Source organism: Alternaria burnsii, assembly GCF_013036055.1.
Source record: "Alternaria burnsii strain CBS107.38 chromosome Unknown 728, whole genome shotgun sequence".
NCBI lineage: Eukaryota > Fungi > Ascomycota > Dothideomycetes > Pleosporales > Pleosporaceae > Alternaria > Alternaria burnsii.
The window spans coordinates 178,142-197,448 of NW_024066122.1; the positions used below are offsets into that span (position 1 = coordinate 178,142).

General features: G+C 51.1%; 5 protein-coding genes across 5 annotated transcripts; 2 read left to right on the forward strand and 3 right to left on the reverse strand.

The window, feature by feature from the left end:
* Nucleotides 1-577: 577 nt before the first annotated feature.
* Nucleotides 578-9,607, reverse strand: GT037_009423 (polyketide synthase; the record flags this gene model as incomplete). The annotated part of the gene is made up of 5 exons (XM_038934470.1): nucleotides 578-1,098; nucleotides 1,529-1,661; nucleotides 1,709-9,045; nucleotides 9,103-9,247; nucleotides 9,308-9,607. The coding sequence occupies 5 exons, from the start codon at nucleotides 9,605-9,607 to the stop codon at nucleotides 578-580; spliced, it is 8,436 nt and encodes a 2,811-aa protein (XP_038782745.1).
* A 599-nt stretch (nucleotides 9,608-10,206) lies between these two features.
* Nucleotides 10,207-11,652, forward strand: GT037_009424 (transferase family protein; the record flags this gene model as incomplete). The annotated part of the gene is made up of 1 exon (XM_038934471.1): nucleotides 10,207-11,652. One exon carries the CDS (start codon nucleotides 10,207-10,209, stop codon nucleotides 11,650-11,652), a length of 1,446 nt encoding a protein of 481 aa, XP_038782746.1.
* Nucleotides 11,653-12,752: 1,100 nt separating this feature from the next.
* Nucleotides 12,753-14,218, reverse strand: GT037_009425 (uncharacterized protein; the record flags this gene model as incomplete). Its single annotated transcript, XM_038934472.1, has 3 exons — nucleotides 12,753-13,644; nucleotides 13,708-14,090; nucleotides 14,141-14,218. 3 exons carry the CDS (start codon nucleotides 14,216-14,218, stop codon nucleotides 12,753-12,755), a joined length of 1,353 nt encoding a protein of 450 aa, XP_038782747.1.
* A 507-nt stretch (nucleotides 14,219-14,725) lies between these two features.
* Nucleotides 14,726-16,513, forward strand: GT037_009426 (pisatin demethylase; the record flags this gene model as incomplete). Its single annotated transcript, XM_038934473.1, has 5 exons — nucleotides 14,726-14,779; nucleotides 14,832-15,071; nucleotides 15,132-15,375; nucleotides 15,437-15,691; nucleotides 15,744-16,513. The coding sequence occupies 5 exons, from the start codon at nucleotides 14,726-14,728 to the stop codon at nucleotides 16,511-16,513; spliced, it is 1,563 nt and encodes a 520-aa protein (XP_038782748.1).
* Nucleotides 16,514-17,160: 647 nt separating this feature from the next.
* GT037_009427 (aldehyde dehydrogenase) lies at nucleotides 17,161-18,753 on the reverse strand (the record flags this gene model as incomplete). Its single annotated transcript, XM_038934474.1, has 3 exons — nucleotides 17,161-18,138; nucleotides 18,195-18,641; nucleotides 18,700-18,753. Coding segments are annotated over 3 exons (1,479 nt in total), but the record flags the coding sequence as incomplete, so codon positions are not given.
* Nucleotides 18,754-19,307: the final 554 nt, after the last annotated feature.

Here is a 19,307-nt window from a genome sequence, read left to right on the forward strand (position 1 = left end):
GCATCGCGTGAGCAGATAAGAGCCTTTGCTTCTCTGGCCATGATATAGTACTGCAAACCGCCATCGCGCAACAACAAATGCAGAGAGCAGCAGTCGGCTTCCAGGGTCGGTTCTCCATGCTGCAGCAGTTGGCTTCATGCAGGGACTCCCCAGGTTGAGAAGCAGCATCCTCTTTACGCCTAGCTGATGTTCGCGTCCCGCCACCAGGATCCAATTCCGCCAATCTGCCCGCCTTCTAGATGCAGAGGCTCCGCCCAGGAACTTCTCGCCCCATGCACCAGGCAAAACACGTCTTTAGGCCCAACGGCACATGGCCCATCGGTCCTGATTAGGTGTTGGTTGGTCTGATTCTCCACGTTCCCGGCATGGCGGGCAAGGCTTGCGAAGAACTGTGCCGTAAATCTTTGGCTTCGGCCTGTCGACTCCATTTGTAGCATCCTAGCTCAAAACTGTAGTACGTTCTTTGTAGTAGGCATTATGTACTGAACAGGTCACGCATGACTGCGGGGCGAGCTCAGAACGCCTCTAGTACCTGTACAAGTAAAACTAATCTCTCCAAGGCTGCTCCGACTCCTCATCACGCCTTCGTCTCCCCACCCTCCGCCATCAAATGCTTCAAAAACTTGCCATGTGCTCCTGGCCAGTTTTCCTCGCATTTCCCCTTGACTGTTCCAACCAACATCCTATTTGCCTTGATCTCCACGTCCTCCACTAAACTCCATTCACTGTCCTCGACGCCCTCAGCCCTGTCTGCCTCTTCCAAAGTGTCCGTCTTCAAGCACCTCCAAGTGGTCCGTTGCGTAAGTCCCAACGGAGCTTTGATGATCCACAACACTCCATCATCCAGATCCGTCATGTGCGCGTCAAACTTGACAGTCGTGTCCCACAGACCTGCGGGAAGCGCATTCATGTGGTCGGTGATTCTGTAGCATTTGGCCGCTGGGGTGGAGGGGTCAGAGGGGAGCGTTTCGTGAGAAGCATATTCAGGGTCGAGACGAATGAGGAGTTCGTGGTTGTGGAGCTGGGAGACGGCGCTGGCGAAGGAGATCGACCGCGGGAGATGAGTTACGTGGTGGAGGGTTGCGGTTGTGTTCAGGGCTGCTGTTCATTAGAAAAAGAAGGTTGAGGAGGAGCAGGAAGCCTACAAAACATGGCTGATAGGTTGGCCTGTTAGCTGGATCGAGAATGTATGTGAGGCTTGTTATATTGAGGGGCGTTTTCGCGCGTACTTTCTTCTATATGACTCCAATCGCAACTCGAGTTGTAGTGTCCTAGATTAAGTTGTGTAGATCAAAAGCTGGAGTTTGGGATGGGAAGAACAAGAGAAGCAAGGAATATGTATGTCGTGAGTGAATCGATGATGCTCCTACAGTTTCATGGGAATAAGCGACACGTCTCAACCAACAACGACCTCAAGGCACGAATCAGGACTATGTTAGGCTCGGAAGTAATGTGCGAATCCCCCTGGGGCTAAAACGATAGCATATGCAGAGAGTACCGTCCTGCGGCTCAGCTGAACACATCTGACCTATGGCGTGCATCGGAGCGCGGAGCTCCATCAGAAGCCATCGGACTATCGGAGCTCGGATTAAATAAACGCCGGGCGTCGCGTGGTTGCTCCACTTGAAGCTTGTAACGAAACCGAATGCATAATCTTCTATCTAGCCATATACAACCAAAAATTCTCCTATTTCCTTCTCTCTGCTACAAGACTAGAAAATTCGTCCAGCGACGCTGTCTGGAGGATTTCGAAGATGCTGACTTTGGCCTTGACAACGCTACCCAACCAGTTCCGAAAATCTACAGCAACCAGAGAATCAACGCCAATGCTTGTCAGAGCATCACCAGTGTCGATGTCACTCTTCTCCAAATTGAACAACTCGGCAACCTTGGCTACCAGCAGGTCCACGATGACCTCCTTCGACCTGCTTTCGGACAACGATTCTGTCGACAACTGAGACACCAGCCCATCGATGTTCTTCGATGATTCGGACTGTGAATGGACCGAGGCTTCTGTCGTGGTGGCATCGCCCAATCGCAGAGTTCCCAATCGGCGGTCTTTCCTCACCGCTGGATCATCCACCAAGTTGCGGTACCCAGAAATACAGGTAATGACCTGGCTATTCTCGGTGCGGCGTCGGTTTGGATTCCTGATTGCATCTTCAAACAGTCGCAATACATGGGCGATGGGCAAACACTTCATGCCAAGGGCCTTCTCCACGCGCATCTTCACTGCATCTCCACCTTGTGCGACGTACCCAACATCATCGATGGGACCAAGATCGATTGTCACAGCGGGCAGGCCGAGTGACGTGCGGTATCGCGCGAATGCATCTTGAAACGTACCACCAGCAGTATAATTACTCTGTGACACGTTACCTAGAACTCCTGTGGCGGAAGAGGTCGTGATGAAGAAATCTAGGCCTGGCAAGTTGTGGTGAAGGGCCCAGGTGCCGGTGACTTTGGGGCCGATAGCTTTCTGCCATTGTTCGAACGTCATGCGCTCAAAGACCGTGTCGTCGAGTATTGCGGCGATTTGAAAAACCCCGCGGATTGGAGGTAGCTCTTCCTTCACTTTCGCCAGGAGACTACAGACGGACTCTCCATCGGAAATGTCACAGTTGCGTAAGTAGACATTGCAACCGTACTTACTTCCTTCTTGAGCCAACGCCAACCCTTTCGGGTGAGCCTCAGCATTGCGGGAGACTATGATCAAATTCCTGGCCCCCTGTTCCATCATCCAATAAGCTGCGGCAAGTCCGATACCTCCAAGACCTCCAATAATCAGATAGGTAGAGTTCGGAGAGTCGAGGCCAAGCGAAGGTTTAGTCTTGGGGATGACATGCACCTCATCACCAGGCTGTGGAAGAATGACCGCACCACCCAAGTGGCTCCCACCTCGGATATGCTGAAAGGCTTTATCGACCTCGTCCAGCCGGAAGACTTTGGCTGATGTAGCGAGCCTCGCTCCTTCGTGTTGCGACAGCTCAATGGATGCTGCTAATGCTCTGTGGAATATTATGCCTCTCTTTTCGCTGTATTGCAGGGTATCAAGGCCTGTCATGGAGACCCCGCGGCCAAACGGCGTCATATCAAGGTGCTTCGACTTTTCTAAGTCCGCCCTGCCAAGTTGTATGAAGCGGCCAAATGGGGCAGTACACTCCCAGCATGCCTTCAGCAATGACCCGCCGACAGAGCTCAGCGTCACATCAATACCTTGACCATCGGTCTGGGACATGATAGCAGCTACAAGAGAGGCGGCCTCAATAGGCAAAATATGGCTACTGGAGACGTTGTAATCTTTTAGCAGAATATTGCGCTCTTCATCTGTTGCGCAAGTGACAAAGACCTCGGCTCCGATGTTCTGCGCCAAGGCAAGAGCAGCTCGATTGACACCTGCCGTAACAAAGTGTAATAGCACTCGCTCATGCTTCTGTAATCTTGCGATGTTGCGCAAAGCTAACCAAGCGGTCGAATAAGCATACGGTGCGGATGCGGCTTCCTCCCAAGTAAGATCGTCAGGAATTTTGACGACGCATGTCCAGTGAGCGTGGCCGACATTGCTTATGGGGCCTCTAAAGATACCGCAGACTCGATCACCAACACATAAGCCGGAATGTTGTGTGTCTGGACCAAGCCTTCTAACGACACCGCTGCCTTCATGAGCGGCCGGATCGTCGTCTTCAATTGCCTCTACTATGTTCAGGCCAAAAGCTTTCGGCTCGATCTCAATCAATCCGCTCGGCAAATCTTCCACCGTGCTGGGTGTTTCCACAAAGCAGGATTCGATACCGGATACACCGCTGCGTGTTCGTTGAAGCCTCAGTGTTTTGTTGGCATAGCTGAAGTCTTGCAGGTAAGGAGGTTGGTCGCCTCCACTAGCAGCCCTATCTTGCGCAAGATCTGGATACAGACGAGGAACATACAGGCCTTGGTCTTTCACAGAATATTCCCAGTCCAAGTTGGCATTACCGGATGGGCTATAGTCGAAACTCTGCTGCAAGACGTGCGCCAGCATCTGCAGTGTTTCTGTTGGCCACGATTGCTGTGGTCGCCCACATGCCAATCGAACGTATCGCTTACTCGAATCTTCGCGTCGCAGAGTCCTAAACAGACCAGCCATCTGAGCAAAGCGTGGATCCTCGTTGTCAACTGCTCCGCCAAAGCTTAACCAGAGGATACCTCTGGAACGAAGCAAGAGATACCGAAGTTTCTCAAATGTTTCGTCGTCCATGGTTTCGATGAAGGGTGTATGATGGTCGAGCGCCACGATGAGCAGACAGTCATCGTTTGCTTCAACTTCCTCGAAAGTCTTCACTGAGGGTGCCGATCCGGTGACGCGTTGTACGGTACTAGCGATTTGATCTAGCCAGGCCTGCGGTTCCAAATTTGACGGTACAATGAGAGAAATCGAGGATGGATACAACGGGTCCTGGTTCTTGGCGTGTGTCAAGATGGTGCTGGTGAATTGGACCTCAGGATCTTCGCAGTCTCCAATCTCAAACTCTATACCAGTAAAGCCCGCTGCTTTCAAAGCCTCATCCCACACATTGAGGTTGACGTAAGGGCATGTTTGGCGTTCAGGCTCCTCGCTCAACCACCATCTCTCCACGGTCCCGAAGATTAACTGAACATCGAGTGAATCTTGGTTTCCTTCAAGTAGAACAAGCTGGCCTCCCGGCCGTAGTAGCTTGCGGACATGCGATAAAGTACGTTTCAAGCTTGTCGTCGCATGTAGCACATGTGAAGCCACTACAAGGTCGTAACTCTGAGCTGCGAAACCTTGTCCTAAAGGATCTTGCTCTATGTCGAGCTTGGAATAGCTCATCTTGTCTTCCCAAGCCGCAAACTTGGTCTTTGCAGCACCGAAAAATCCTGAAGAGATATCCGTGAAGTCATAGTGTCCGAGTAGTGTAGTACCTTGCCCCTCCTCCGATCGGGCGGCGAAAGCATCCAAAACGACGGACGTTGCTCCGCCAGTTCCGCTACCAATCTCGATAACTCGGGCACCAGGCTCTACGACAGAGTAGAGCTCAACAACTTTTCGGAGGTGCTTGTAAGAGCCGTTGCATAGTTGCGGTAGTTCTTCGTAATAGCGATTGAGGAGTCCGTCTTCCATCATCAGCTCCAAAGGTGTCAACTTACCCTGGATGATGTCACACAAATGGGTTCCAATGCGATGAACCATTTCTCCAGACGCATTCGCTGACGCCACCTCAAGGCAAAGGCTTTGGATGGAAATCTCGCTTCTCCTGTACCACGAGTCGCTTCCAGACATCAGAGTACCGTTATCGGCTACCTGGATGACTGCACCCATCCATTCGAAGAATCTCTTGTGATACCAAGTCCACTTATCGTCCGCCTTTGCTCCCAGCTGCTCTAGAGCTCTAGCGATATGGTGATAAGCGACTTCGCGGACGTTCCTGGCGAATGCTAGCTCAGGCTGGGCCAAGAAGATCTTCATTGACTCTCTAACACCATCTGGGACCGTGTAATTGGTATCCAGTTCCCATCGGCTCTTTGAATGAATCAGTGGGTGCGATACCTTTGCATCTTGCGCAGTTGTTGCCGCTTGGGTGACTCGCTGGAGGCGGAATTGCTCGATCTCGAACGCTGCTGTCTGGCGTTCGCCAGCAATGACAGAGTCATCATCTCCTACGGCGTATACGAGACCTTCGAAAAGTGACCCCTTGGGATTTGACGATAGACAGTTCAAGTTTGCGAACAGCCTTTGGCTTGCATGTGTACCAAGCTGCGAAGGTACGGTAACCCTTCGTATCGATCGAGGAATAAACATCGCATCTTTTGTAAGATCTACAGGCAGAGTCGTATAGCAGCACTGGAAAATTGAGTCCAGTGTCGTTGGGTGTATCACGTATTGCTGTTCGCGTTCAAAGGCCGCTGGAGCAACAGAGAATTCTGTTTCCGACCTTTCACCAGCAACGCAACTGCCGATGATGTTCTGAAACGTTGGACCGTGTTGGAAGCCTGAGTCTCGCAAACGCTGATACAGAGTCTCGGGTTCTATCGTCTTGGTGTGCTCCGACGGGGAAGGTTCAAGGCCAGACATAATTTTGGATGTTGCCAACAGACGTGAGCTGTTGGTCGCTTTGGCCGAAATGCCGCCCTTGCAGTGCTGTATCCAGGAATGTTTGGCGCTGACCGACCACAACTCAAATTCGTACCAATCTGTGCTGTCCAAGTCCTTGTCGCTGCAGGGGCGAAGTGAGAAATGGATCTCTATTCCTCTACTCGACGAGCTTGATGTGTGCGGGATTATAAGAGCATTGACAATGTCTACGTCTCGCAGGTGGTACTGCAACTCAGCTGCATCTTGGCTATGGTTCCCTTTGAATAGACGCATCGCTTCAATAGCCATTGACACATATCCTGCGCCTGGCAGAACCACACTCGACTCCAGCTGATGATCGACCAACCAAGGAATGTCAGTTGTGCGAAGAAAGTTGCGCCAAGTTGGACTGATGGGGTTTGTACCGGGAATGAGCCTACCAAGTAACTCGTGAGGCTTGAAGCGTTTGAGTCTGTGCTCTTCAGAAGCCCGAGGCTCAAGCTTATAGGCGGTTTGATGGTTCCATGGGTACTCTGGAAGGTTGGAGACGTACTTTGGTTGGTATGAGAGGGTTGACCGCCGCTTGTTCACTGCCACGACATGAACTGGGTAGCCTCGCGCCACCAACGCACAAGCAACGTCTTGCATCGTGTCGACCGCGTTCAGAGGCCTTTTCAGACAAGAAAGATATGGAATCCGTGTCTCGCGCAGTGTTTGTCTGACTGGGCCAGACAAGGTATCGTGCGCACCAATTTCCAGGAAGACGGAAACCTGGCGACTCGACGCTGGCAACGTCTGCGGTTCGCTGTGAACCTCGGCCGACCCAAAGACCATGGATTCCAATGCGCTAGAGAACAGAACAGGACTGGTCAAATTGCGTACCCAGTGTGAGGCGGAGAATGCTGAGCGCGAAGTGATAATGCCACCTGTGACCGGAGATGCGAAAGTGACATCCAGCTTGCCTTCTTGTGTGGGTCCGAGAACCCCTTCCAGACAACTTTGATATTCCTCAGCCATGAACTCCATATGATGTGAGTGATAGGCCAATGGCACCTTGAGCTTTCGTGCGAAAACATCGTCTGCCTCCAAACGAGTTGCTACTTCTTCTAAGGCATCCATGTCACCAGAGATCGTAATGCTGGACGGGCTATTGATGCAAGCAACTACCACTCGACCCTTGGATGAGATGTCGCTGAGGTACTCCTGTACTTCTTGAACACCGAGACCAACAGCCATCATGCCGCCAGAGAGTGCTGCAAGTTTCTGGTACTTCTTGGCAAGTCGCCCTCGGTGATATACGACTCCAACGGCTTCTTGGAACGAAAGCACGCCTGCTGCATATGCTGCCGCTATCTCGCCACTCGAGTGACTGACCACAGCAGATGGGATTATGTTCCAAGACCGCAGCAAGTCTACCAAGCACAGCTGAACAATGACACTGAGCGGTTGACTGAGCTCGACCTCGTGAACCTTGGTACTTCTCGCATCTCGTAATAACTCTTCTCTCAGCGACCAAAGTGCACCAAAGGCTCGCAAGTGCGTTTCTGCTTGATCGATTGATGAACTGAACACCTCTGATGCGCTCATGAGTTCGCGACCCATAGCGTACCATTGAGCTCCTTGGCCATTGAAGACATAACCTATTCGGACTGGTGAAGACGATGCCCGGATTGCCTGCCGGCGCGGATCTTCCAGGATCTCTGCTAGCTGCTCCAGGCTGCGAGCCTTGACGGCGGTTGTCCATGGCAACCTCGATCTGCGCTCAGACAGTGTGTACGCCAGATCATCAGGTGATGGAGCCTCTCCACGTTGTAGGGCGTCTCGCATGTACTTTGCCAAGTCTCTGCTTCTCTTGACTGTACCGGCTTCATCTCTGGTGCTCAATATATAGACCAGAGATGGTGCCTCAGTGGATCTGTGAGAATGATGGTCGACTCCATTGCCCGCATTGCCGTTGACGCTTTCGCCATTGCCATTTGAGGATGCGTGTTTGTGTGGTATGTCAGGACCCGGGGGCGCGTCGAGGATAAGGTGTGCATTCGTGCCGCCGTAACCAAAATTGTTGACGGATATCCTCAATGGCTTATCTCGAGGCCACGGGGTTAGTGATGTCGGAACCCGTAATTTCCAATCCTGCAGCGGAATATTCGGGTTGGCTTTCTCGAACGTAACATTAGCAGGGATCTGCTTGTGGCGTAGTATGAGAGCTGCTTTAATGACCGCTGCTAGTCCGCTGACCGGTTCGGTATGTCCAATGTTGCTCTTGACAGAGCCGACCCAGACGGGATCGCAAGCCTCTCTCGGCTTTCCAAAAGTTCTCGCCAGGGCTTCGGCTTCGATCGCATCGCCTCCGGTTCCTGTTAGGTGAGCCTCCACGTAGCCTGTGGATGCGAGATCGATTCCTGCCCGGCTGTAACATTGTTGAATCAACGATCGCTGTGCGTCCATGGATGGAGAGGTTATCGTTCCGGTTCTGCCGTCCTGGTTGACAGCTGATTCGCGTATCACAGCGTGAATGTGATCGCCGTCCTTCACCGCCGCGGAGAACTTCTTCAAGACCAATACCGCCATTCCCTCGCCCCTGCCGTAGCCACCCCAGCGATGATCCATAGAATAGCATTTTCCATCTTCATGTAGTAACCCGAGGTTCGAGATGGCGATGAAGAAGTCCTGATTCAATATCGCGTTCGAAGCTCCAACGATGGAAACATCCGATTCTTGATTTCGAATGCTGTTGACACCCATGTGCAAGGCTACTAGACCACCCGAACACCCCGTATCCACCGTTACACTAGGTCCTCTGAGATTGTAGAAATGCGAAACTCTGTTTGCGAACATTGCTGGGCCATTTCCAGTGACCAGAGACGTAGGGAGTGCGTCCGCATCTTTCATCAACATTTCTGTATAGTCTCTGCCGAAACTTGCTGAGAAGACAGAAGTGTTTGAGCCGGAGAGCTTCTCGGTGGGTATACCCGCTGTGATTGCATTAGGTCCAGCCAGACAGCATGTCGAGGAATTGATGGCTAGCTTACCATCTTCGGTCGCCTGGTATACACCTTCCAAAAGTAGCCTCAGCTGGGGGTCCATAGCCTTGGCCGCCTCCGCTGTAAGGTTGAAGAAAGGCGCATCGAACTCAGCCAAGTCTTCTTTGATAAAGAAGCCGCCTTTCACGTGGAGCTACAAGCAACGATCGATTAGCCTATAGCTATGATTCTAAGAGTTCTGATTGGTACTTACACTGTTAGTCCGTAATGGGTCGGGATGGTATGTATTAGAGACGTCGAAGCGGCTCTTAGGAATCGGCGACCAGCAACTTTCGCCGTTGGCTAAAGTGTGCCATAGGCCATCAAGATTGGATGCCGCGCCCCCGAATTTGCAGCTGATACCGACTATCGCGATCGAGTTCGACATATCATCTGAGTTCGTGGATTGGTCATCACCAGAACGGTGACCATTGGTGCCATGGACGTTGTTGTCGCCGTTGCTGTCATGGAAGCCATCGATGCCGTTAGTGCCATTGGTTGATTGGTACAGCATTGAAATGGTGTAATGGATATCTTCGTTATCGGCTTCAGAGAAGTTGGAGAGATGGTCAAGAGGTAGGCTTGTGCATGAATTGCTAATCTTCTTAGAAGCCATCTGGCGTGGAAAGATTAGATAAGTATGTATGTCGCCGGCTTAATCATTGCTAACCTACCAAATTCACCTCGAGAAATAGTGCTGCAACAACCGAAATCACGGCCAAAAGATTAAGATTTCGGATTCGATGATGACGAGTTATTGTTGCTTGTACATGACGGACTCACGTGATCCGGCGGAGACTCGGGGTAGTTGCAAGTATCCATGAAGCTTCTAGCATGTCGCGTCGTCTGAGCACGAGCTGCAATGTAAAACAACGTTGAAATAACTACATTGATGGTCTGTCATGGGACAATCGGGCTATATGGCAATCGATGCGATAGGTAGGCCCGACCGCCATCGGGGCATACGGGAGAATAGCGGATAGTCCTTTCGCGCAAGGGCCAACATCCATCATTCACATGTTCTTGGTACCTTTCGACTATTCTTGGGAAATTCGCTCAAACTTCTTATCATTGGCTGACTGCATTGTTTTACGCAACTTCATTCCACGCAACATGAAAGTCGACGTCGTCAAGGTACACGAAATCTGGCCCCGGAGCCATCGGAACACATCACCACAGTCTGCCAATTTGCCTATCTTGGACGCATGGTATGCCTACCGCCGCACTGTACCTACCATATATCTCTTCGAAAAATCCACAAAACCGCAAGACCTTATCAACCGCCTTACTGAAAGTCTTTCCCAAACACTTGATATTTTTCCGCGCTTCGTTGGGACTTTGGAAACCGTCACAAGCCCAGGTGTAGATGGAAAAGAACTTCAACGGACCATTGTCAAATGGGGAAGTCCTAGCGATAAGGCAGTGGAACTTACTGAGGCGTACACCAAGTCGCGCATCAGCAGCCTGCTTCCACCTACTACTCTGAACGAGTCTACGTTTCTATGGGATTACTCGCCTTCATCTCTCCGCACACTATTTCCCACCACCTGTTCTCGCCCCCCAGGCATTCGCATCCAGATCACAGCGTTCTCCTGTGGTGGTTTCAGTCTCGGGATCGATTTTGAACATGGCTTAGCTGATGGTTATACGGCGGGGAGATTACTGGAGCACTGGTCGATTGTCTATGGACAAATGTTCCACGGCGAAGACGCGATAGGCCCAAATCCCCCATCATGGCAACCGGAAGTTTTCAGCAGCCAGCTTGCCGGTATTGATCTAAGAGAGCAAGGCTCGACACTACTTCAGAGAGCTCAAGCGCTTCCTACACGAGGTCCGTATCGCCGTGCCCTTCAACCAAATGGCCCTATTCAGGGAGCCGAAACCATGTACAACTATGTGTTACACATGCCAGCCACGGAAGTTGAGCATAGACTCGGAGATCTGCAGTCGAAAAGTTCGATGCGCTTGACCGACCAGGCAGCGCTAATCGGTTTCTTCTGGGCATGTCTCAACCGAGCTCGTGGTCATGCACAACAGCCACCAATCGATCTACACCTGGCGAGTAGCTTCCGTTGGCTTCTAGGAGTACGTGACGGGCTACTGGGCTCGCCGTTCGTCGTGGTCATGATTTCACCTGACGCCCAGAGGAACCCTACTAATGCCACCGATCCAATCAAACTCGCTACTAGGGTCACGAAGGCCCTTAGCCAGTACGACGAGAATGCAATGCATGCAATCACCTATGGAGCTACGTTCAGCGACAGTCCTTCGAGTAGTTTCAAGCCAAAGGGAGGCGACGAACATGTAGAGTTCAGCTCCGTCGCTCACTTGGGATATGACAAGTTCCATCTTGGACCCCTCCACCCATCTTTCTATGTGCCATCCTCATTCATACCTAACCTGTTCGTTTTGACTGAGGCATTGCCTAACGACCAGGCCGTTGGCAACGCATGGTACAAAAACGGGCTTAATTTGTTCTTCAATGTAACCGAGGATGTGTTTGAAGCATTTGCGTCTGAACCGGCGTTGACGGGATGCGAAGTATACCGGGATGTCTGAAGAAGAGAAGCATTTTCCACGTGACATTCTTACCTGTTCAGCCATACCAATGTCATGCTCGTTTTTCAAGCTCATTTTTTTGACTCCGAAGCTTTGTAGTTCACTGATCAATGATGTTAACGATTGAATGGAATTCGTATCAGAGTATTCAGAGTACGCTGGAGCGATTGCACTAAGGATACGCTCCAATATGATGACTTCTTGTGGGGAGGTGAGGCAACGCAGTTGAGAGGTTGGGGGAAGCGGTGGGGCGCAGCGCTTCTGGGAAAGCGATTTCCCGCTGTTAGTCAAGTGGCTAAGTTGCGCAGTGCACAGCCTTTGAACGCGTCGCGTCACACGAAGTATATCTCTCGCGAACGCTGCTGCTCACGCGACTGTGGAAGGAGACCTCCGGATGCCACATTGCTGGCTAACCGAAAGAAGCCAAATAGGAGAAACCTTGCCCTCCACCCAACTTCACCGCGCTCCTATGCTACGCCAAGGATACCACTCGCTAATTCTTTTACGTGCAACCGCTTCTTCAGTACCGAAATATCCTGTTATTCACCTGCTATGAGATGAACGCAATGCAATTGCCTGCGTACCTGCGCGTTGAACCTGACGAGACTGCCAGTTCCTTTGGGGAACTCGTTGACGCGTCTTAGCTCTGACGTGTCGCATGAACGTGCGCCAAAGTTAAATGCGAAAGCAGCTGGGTAATCTTCACGGAACAATGTACTGGTAAGGCGAAATCATATTTACGCACGAAGTTGGATACGATAAGAAGCTGACTATAGTATTGGGAAAAACATGGCCGCGCCTAGCATTGCTCGGCATAAACAAGAGGACACAAGCTCTCCGGCTTGCACCATCAACACATTGTTCACTGGAGATCTAATTCGTACAACGAAACCAGAGTATCCTGTTCCTTCTAAGTTGCATGCTGAAGACAGCCGCGTACCATGACATATCAGTCTCGCTTGATCCTTCCATTTCCACTGCCGCACTCCAATTCTCCCACAACTCCGCGTATTCTTGAGTACAATCTTGGCAACACCAGCACTCGCCCATGTATTCGAATCCGATCATCTTTCCTTCTCTTGAGGTACTTCCAGCATGAATTATGGCGCGGCTGAACGTGTCGCTCGCATCTCACTTATACGAACAGTCTCGGCAGCCTCCGGAAAGCTTCTGACCATGCGCTCAAGTATACTTTCCGTATGGTCCGCCCAGCCCTGCTTATGTGCGGCACATATAACAACACCTCCGAAAGTATGAGCCTGTGGCGCGCCGTATGTCTCTCGGTAGCTGCACTCGGAGCATAAGCCCTCGTCAGCCTTTTCCAACATTTCCCCGAGGCCGTTAAACAACAGGATCTTCTCTCGTGAGAGGACGTGGCGATACTGTTGGAGACTTTCGGCTTCCTGCTTTTTGGTTTTCTTCTGCTCGTCGAGCCTGTTCCATAATTTGACGTGCTTCCTCGTTTGCTCGATGACGCGCTTGTCCTCGGGTCTGCCTATGGTAAGACCCTCTTCCACAAAGCGGTACCTTCGCATGATCATGTGAATTGGGCCGCCAAAGTAGCGAAGGAAGTTGATGACACACTTCATCTCAGGTTGTCTTGCCCACGCTACGTCCAGTGCCCAAAGCGCCTCGCGGCACTTGTGATAGGCCATTACACGCTTGCTTTCTGGGACATATGCGAAAGTGCTGTTGATTTCTCCCTCGGAACGATGCTTCCAGTACGATATACCATCGTACATTGTATTGCCGATTTCGGCCATGATGTCGAATTGGTCGTTGGTGAACCAGATGTGGTCGAGGTCATTGCAGACCAGAGCAACACCAATGGTGAAGCGAGCGAGCGCGTCGGTATCACGCATGCGGAAGAATTGCCAGGGACTCTTGGAAAGAGCAACACTGTAACGACGAAACAGCATGGTGTTTGTCTGATGACGTGACTTTTGCGACGACATCAACAGAAAGCAGCGGTATTCGCGGCACATCTCGGCACTGGAAGGGACGTGTTAGTGAAAAGACTTCAAAGATCGGAATTGCCTGACAGCGGTGACATACTGGCCTGCTGTTCCTCCACACAATGTATCTAACACCTCGGTAAGGCTGTAGCCTACGACATTATCGTCATTGGCCACGTCCATAAGGCTACCCTTGAATTCTGCGATGATTCCCATGACGATGATGCGCATGAACGCAACATATCGTGACCAATTCGTGTATTCAGGAATGACACAACGAGTATATTCCCAAGCCGTGGCAAAGATCTCCTGTTTGACCCTGTCTGGGAGATCTATATCCTTCAAGTCATTCGCAATGTCGGGCGGGTAGTACCAACGCTCATGAACGACGACGGCCTTGTTCTTCACTGATTCATCAGATTGTGGAGCGCATTTCTGATCATCTTTGGGAAGGAAGTTCTGGATCTCTTGAGAGCGCAGACGCTGTTTTTCTGATTAGAGCCTTTCTCAATGTTAAACGATACTGGACGTACACTGAAGAGCATGACCCCTGTCCAAACGATCCCGAAGCCTATGGCGTTTGCCCAAACTTTGGTCATGAAGGTAGACATGGTGATGCTGAAGAAACTTCTCTGTAAAGAGTTCGGATAATCCGAGATAATCTTGGTTGTTATGGAGAGTGACCGTAGTAATGTCGTGGTGCGCCACCTTTATATCGGAGTACATGTTGCCAATGCTGATACCTTGGTAGCATATGGTCGTTTCGATCCATAACCCAATTCGTCCCCTAGCGTTTCATCGGCCATCCACCAATGGTCTGCGTTCCATCCGGGATTAGAGCAGCTAAGAATTGACCCGAAACCGATGTCTCTCCCGAATCGCAGCAGCGGGGTATTTTCCAGATCTTCAAGGCTGTCATGCAGTATTGAACATTGAGTTCGATTTATCCGGCATGGCGCGGTTCAATTCATCGCAGCCTTATAAGACATCGGCATCTTGTCAGCAAAAGCACAATATAGGTGGTATATCTGCCGCTGACGCTCTTTGGCGCATTTTGAGGCAATTCCACGCATTTCAGCATCTCTGGATAGAAAGTATTGGTAGCATTAACGACAAAGATGAAACACACCTTCTCCCAAATCCCTTTTGCAGGATGGAGTATTCTGCTGGTGGTGAGCTTGACAGTTCCTAATATATGAAACAAATGCTGAAATTTGACCCAAGATCTTCATACCCATCCTAGGACAAGCTGTGTATCGCCGGTGGTTGCATAGCCTAAGCAAGTACCCAGGACCTTGGTTTAACAGCGTCTCGAGTATTCCAAGCGCAATTGCAGCTTTCCGCGGCGTCCAACACCTGTACAACTACAAACTGCATCAAAGATACGGACCAGTAGTTCGGATCTCTCCCGATGAACTGAGCTTCACTGAGTCGTATGCTTGGGAGCAGATCTACGGTAATCGTGTATGCTCATTCAAGACTGTCTACAAACTGGTCGTAATGTCGGCTGATTATTCTGTTTAGCATGGCGACGTGATGGAGAAAGCGCCTCTCTTTATCGGCGTTGTAAAGCCAATCGATGGCTGCGTTGGCATTGGCCTTGCTAGGGGATCTGAGCATACCAGACAACGACGCGCAATGGCCGTCGGCTTTACGAAGTCTGCTCTGATGGCGCAGCAGGAAATATTGGAGGTTCAGACCACCAAATTGATCCACGCCGTCAAGACCCAAGGCAAGAACGGTAAAGCTCTAAATATGAGCGACTGGTGTATGACTCTCTTCCTGCTTTCTTCCCACTGAGCATGGTGACACAATCTAATCAAATGCAGTATCCTTTACGACATTCGACATCATCGGTGATCTATGCTTCGGCGAGTCTTTCCATTGCTTGGATGAGGGCGTTGCAACAGAATGGGCGCTGGCAACTACGAATGTTCTGATCTCCTCAACTCTGGATATGGCCGTTCGGAGAGTTACGGGAGTCGGTACATGGCTCAACCAGATGGCGCAAAAGCTCATGCCAAAGGAAGCGATGAAATGGAGGATGATAACCTTTATGAACACGAAGAAGAAAACCTTCGACCGTAAGCCATGACAGGACTTCTGTGAAGGCAAGGTCAGCTAATATGTTCCAAGGTCTTGCCGACGAAACCTCTTCTCACAAGGACGTTATCTATCATATACAGCGCAACAAAGACGCACGAAAGACTCTTGCACCTACAGAGCTCCTCCTCAACATGACACTTCTTGTCACCGCGGGCTCCGAAACCATTTCCACTCTTCTCGTCACTTTCATGTACAATCTCTGCGTCCATCGTGAGATTCATAAACGTCTCGCTACCATGATTCGCACGACCTTCGCGGATCCAAGTGATATTACACTGCAAAAGTTGGAAGAATTGGTCTACCTCGACGCGTGTATTAAAGAAGCGCTGCGCATATTCCCACCAGTCAGTTCAAATCTTCCTCGTGCAGTCCCAGCAAAGGGTGCACAAATCGGTCCGCATATACTTCCGGGGGGTTCGCTGGTCTCCGTAGCTCCATGGGCAGCAGTGCGGTCTGAAAGCAACTTCCATCTGCCAAACGAATTCCACCCCGAGCGATGGTTGCGCAACCACCCCGAACAGGGATGGGACCCAGCCTTTGAGAATGACAAGTTGTCCGCGTCGACACCGTTCGGAGCTGGACCAAAACAGTGCATGGGCCAAAGCTTGTCATACTATGAGATTCGTTTGATAGTGGCGCATCTACTCTGGACTTTTGACTTTGAGCTAGAGATGGAGGGCATAAAGGGCGCAAAGAATCAGTTGTGGAGTCTGAGTCCCTCCACCGAGCTTCTCAGATCGTATCAGACACTCAACCGACCGGAATTGTATATTCGGTTCAAAGAACGGGAGATAATTTAGGGTTCTACACCAGTCGCGAACTCAAGAAAGTGCTGCTTTTGGATACATGATGTCGGCTAAAGGATGCTTATCATTTTCCCAGATGAGCGCAAAGCAGGGTGAATCGGGCTTTGATCGTGGATCATGTAGAGTTTGGAGCTGCGAAAACATTCTTGCAATAGAATGGGCTCTCGCCATCTTGTGTCTGCTATATACGCAATTCGTAGCTCCTCATTTCCGGCTGTTTCGTGGTGTTGATTACGCTACAATATTGGCGATGATATTGCTCGCAAAGGGATCGGTAAATAACGTTTCATTCTGGAGATTCAATTCAAAGGAGGCTGTACAGGGCTCATAGAGTTCAAACGATAAATGTGTGTAGCGATACAAAGCGATTGCAGTGCTAAAGAAGCAGTTCTGCAAACAAATCCTACGTAAATGCGTCGGAAAGTTCCGGTTCCGTTCGGAACTTCCGAGGCACATCAAAGTCCGGTAGTAGAACTTGTCTTTGAACGCGCGACAGCGTGTTTGTGATAGCATCCTATAAACACAATAGAAGGTGTGTTCCTGGTCTATAACCTTTATGCTCATGTGAGTAGAGGCGACCATGCGTGTCAATGCGATGTATTATGCGCTACGTGGCGTACAGCATCGCTGCTGCGGACTATCTATTTGGCCGGGCTGACCTGCGGGTCCTTCATACTGATCAGGACCGTCTTAGATTGCAAGTAGTCTTCTAGACCAGCCAAACCTCCCTCGCGGCCGTAACCACTCTCCTTGCATCCGCCCCATGGGAGCTGGGTCAATGGCATGACGGGACTATTAACTCCCACCATGCCAACTTGAAGAGCACAGGTAACGCGTAAAGCACGCGGCATACTGGACGTGAAGACGGCAGCGGCAAGTCCGTAGGATGAATCGTTGGCCAGCGCAATGGCCTCTTGCTCCGTGGAAAAGGTTTTGACCGCCAGAACAGGTCCGAAGATCTCCTCGCGGTATGCGCGACCGTTGGTAGGGGGGTCAATCAGGAGCGTTGGCGGCATGAATAGGGCGGTGGGATGGGTCGGCACTTCGCCTGCAACTACGCCAACGCCCCCGTCGCGTGCGGCATCCACAAAAGCCTGCACTCTCTGATGGTGTTGCTGGTCGACCAGCGGGCCGAAGAGTGCCTCGTTAGGCGGGCCGTGGGCTGCAGCCAATTGCTTAAAAGCGGTGCTCACACCTGCAATGAAGGTATCGGCGATGTCGCGATGGACAAGCACTCGGGAGGCTGCGGAGCACACCTGGGCGCCATTGAGGGCAAATGTCTGCGAGCAGTGCGTAATGGCGCTCTCCAAGTGGGCGTCATCGAAGACGATTGCGGCCGACTTACCTCCTAGCTCAAGTGTAACGGGCTTCAGGTTGCTCTTTGCAGCTGCAACTTGTACAGCACGACCACCGCTAACAGAGCCCGTATAGGCGATCTTGGCGATACCCATGTGCGAAGCCAGGAGAGCGCCTGTCGCTGGCCCGCCCGAGACCATGTTCACTACACCTGGCGGAAAGCCAGCCTCGCGAAAGAGCTGTCCCAAGTACAACGCGCCCAGGGGTGACTTCTCTGACGCCTTGAATACAAAGGTATTACCTGCTGCGACAGCGGGTGCGATCTGTTGCACGCCAGTCAGCCAGTATTTGGAAGTGATCAAGTGAACGGCATTCTCACCTTCCATCCCGCAAAGATGGGCGTCGCATTCCACGCCCCGATGCCTGCGCATACACCAATCGCCTCCTGGAGCACCATCTTGAAGAAGCCATCGCCGTCTTCCGTGTACGTCGTCCCTGCAATCTTGTCCGTCAAACCAGCGTAGTAGCGGAAAACAGCCACGTGACTTCCCACAACTCTGCGTGCCAGCATCATAGGCGATCCCATGCACTGTGACTCCAGTTGGGCTATCTCTTCTGTACGTTCCTCGACCAAATCGGCATACCGAAGCATCAGCGCACTGCGTTGCGCGCCCGTCATCGCCTGCCATATTGGGAGCGCTGCTTGCGCCGCCGACACAGCCAAGTCGACGTCTTCTTCTAGCGCCACTTCGATGTTGTTCGAAACAAGACTTCCATCGTAGGGATTGTACACCTTCAGTTTCTCGTTGGTATGCGACCCGACATACTATATCCGGTTTCATTAGCTCTCATCGCACTATGTTCCGCACTGTCTCTGCCTTTACCTCATTGTTGATGAACAATTTCTCTTGAATCTTGGTCATGTTTCGGTTGTATGGCTTTATCACAGATGAATGAGGAAATGGACACGCGATTGAGCTATCAACAAATCGAGCGGTTGATATTTGGAAGAGATGGGTGTCTTGGTAGTTTGTACTGCCTGTTCTGACTTCGATTTCTTTTTCGCTTATTCACCCAGCGACCCCGATCTCAACTTGTGCTGAAGCAAGCTAGTACGAAGCTGGTACAGCTGGGTATGAAATGATTGCTCCGGTAAGTGAATACTGCAGTCGTGCTTTTGTCGGGTCATTTCCTTCCATCGTCGGGTCTTTGGCTTACATCGTTCGGGTCGATTGCGTACAACCCGCGTATTACCCGACCAGATGCGCCAGCCGTCAACCGTCCGCCGACAGTGATGCTCCGCTCACTTCGCGAAGCGTTCGAGTCTGGACCTCTTCTCAAGTCAGCTCAGAATCAGGCACTCTGGTTCTAGACAACGAACGTCGTTTTGTATGAGGGCGGTAGGCATCCACTGCATGCATGTTATCAGAGTTTTGTCAACTTCTCTTTAGCATTATTCGTATCTATCGTGTATACCGAACTAATCCTCTCC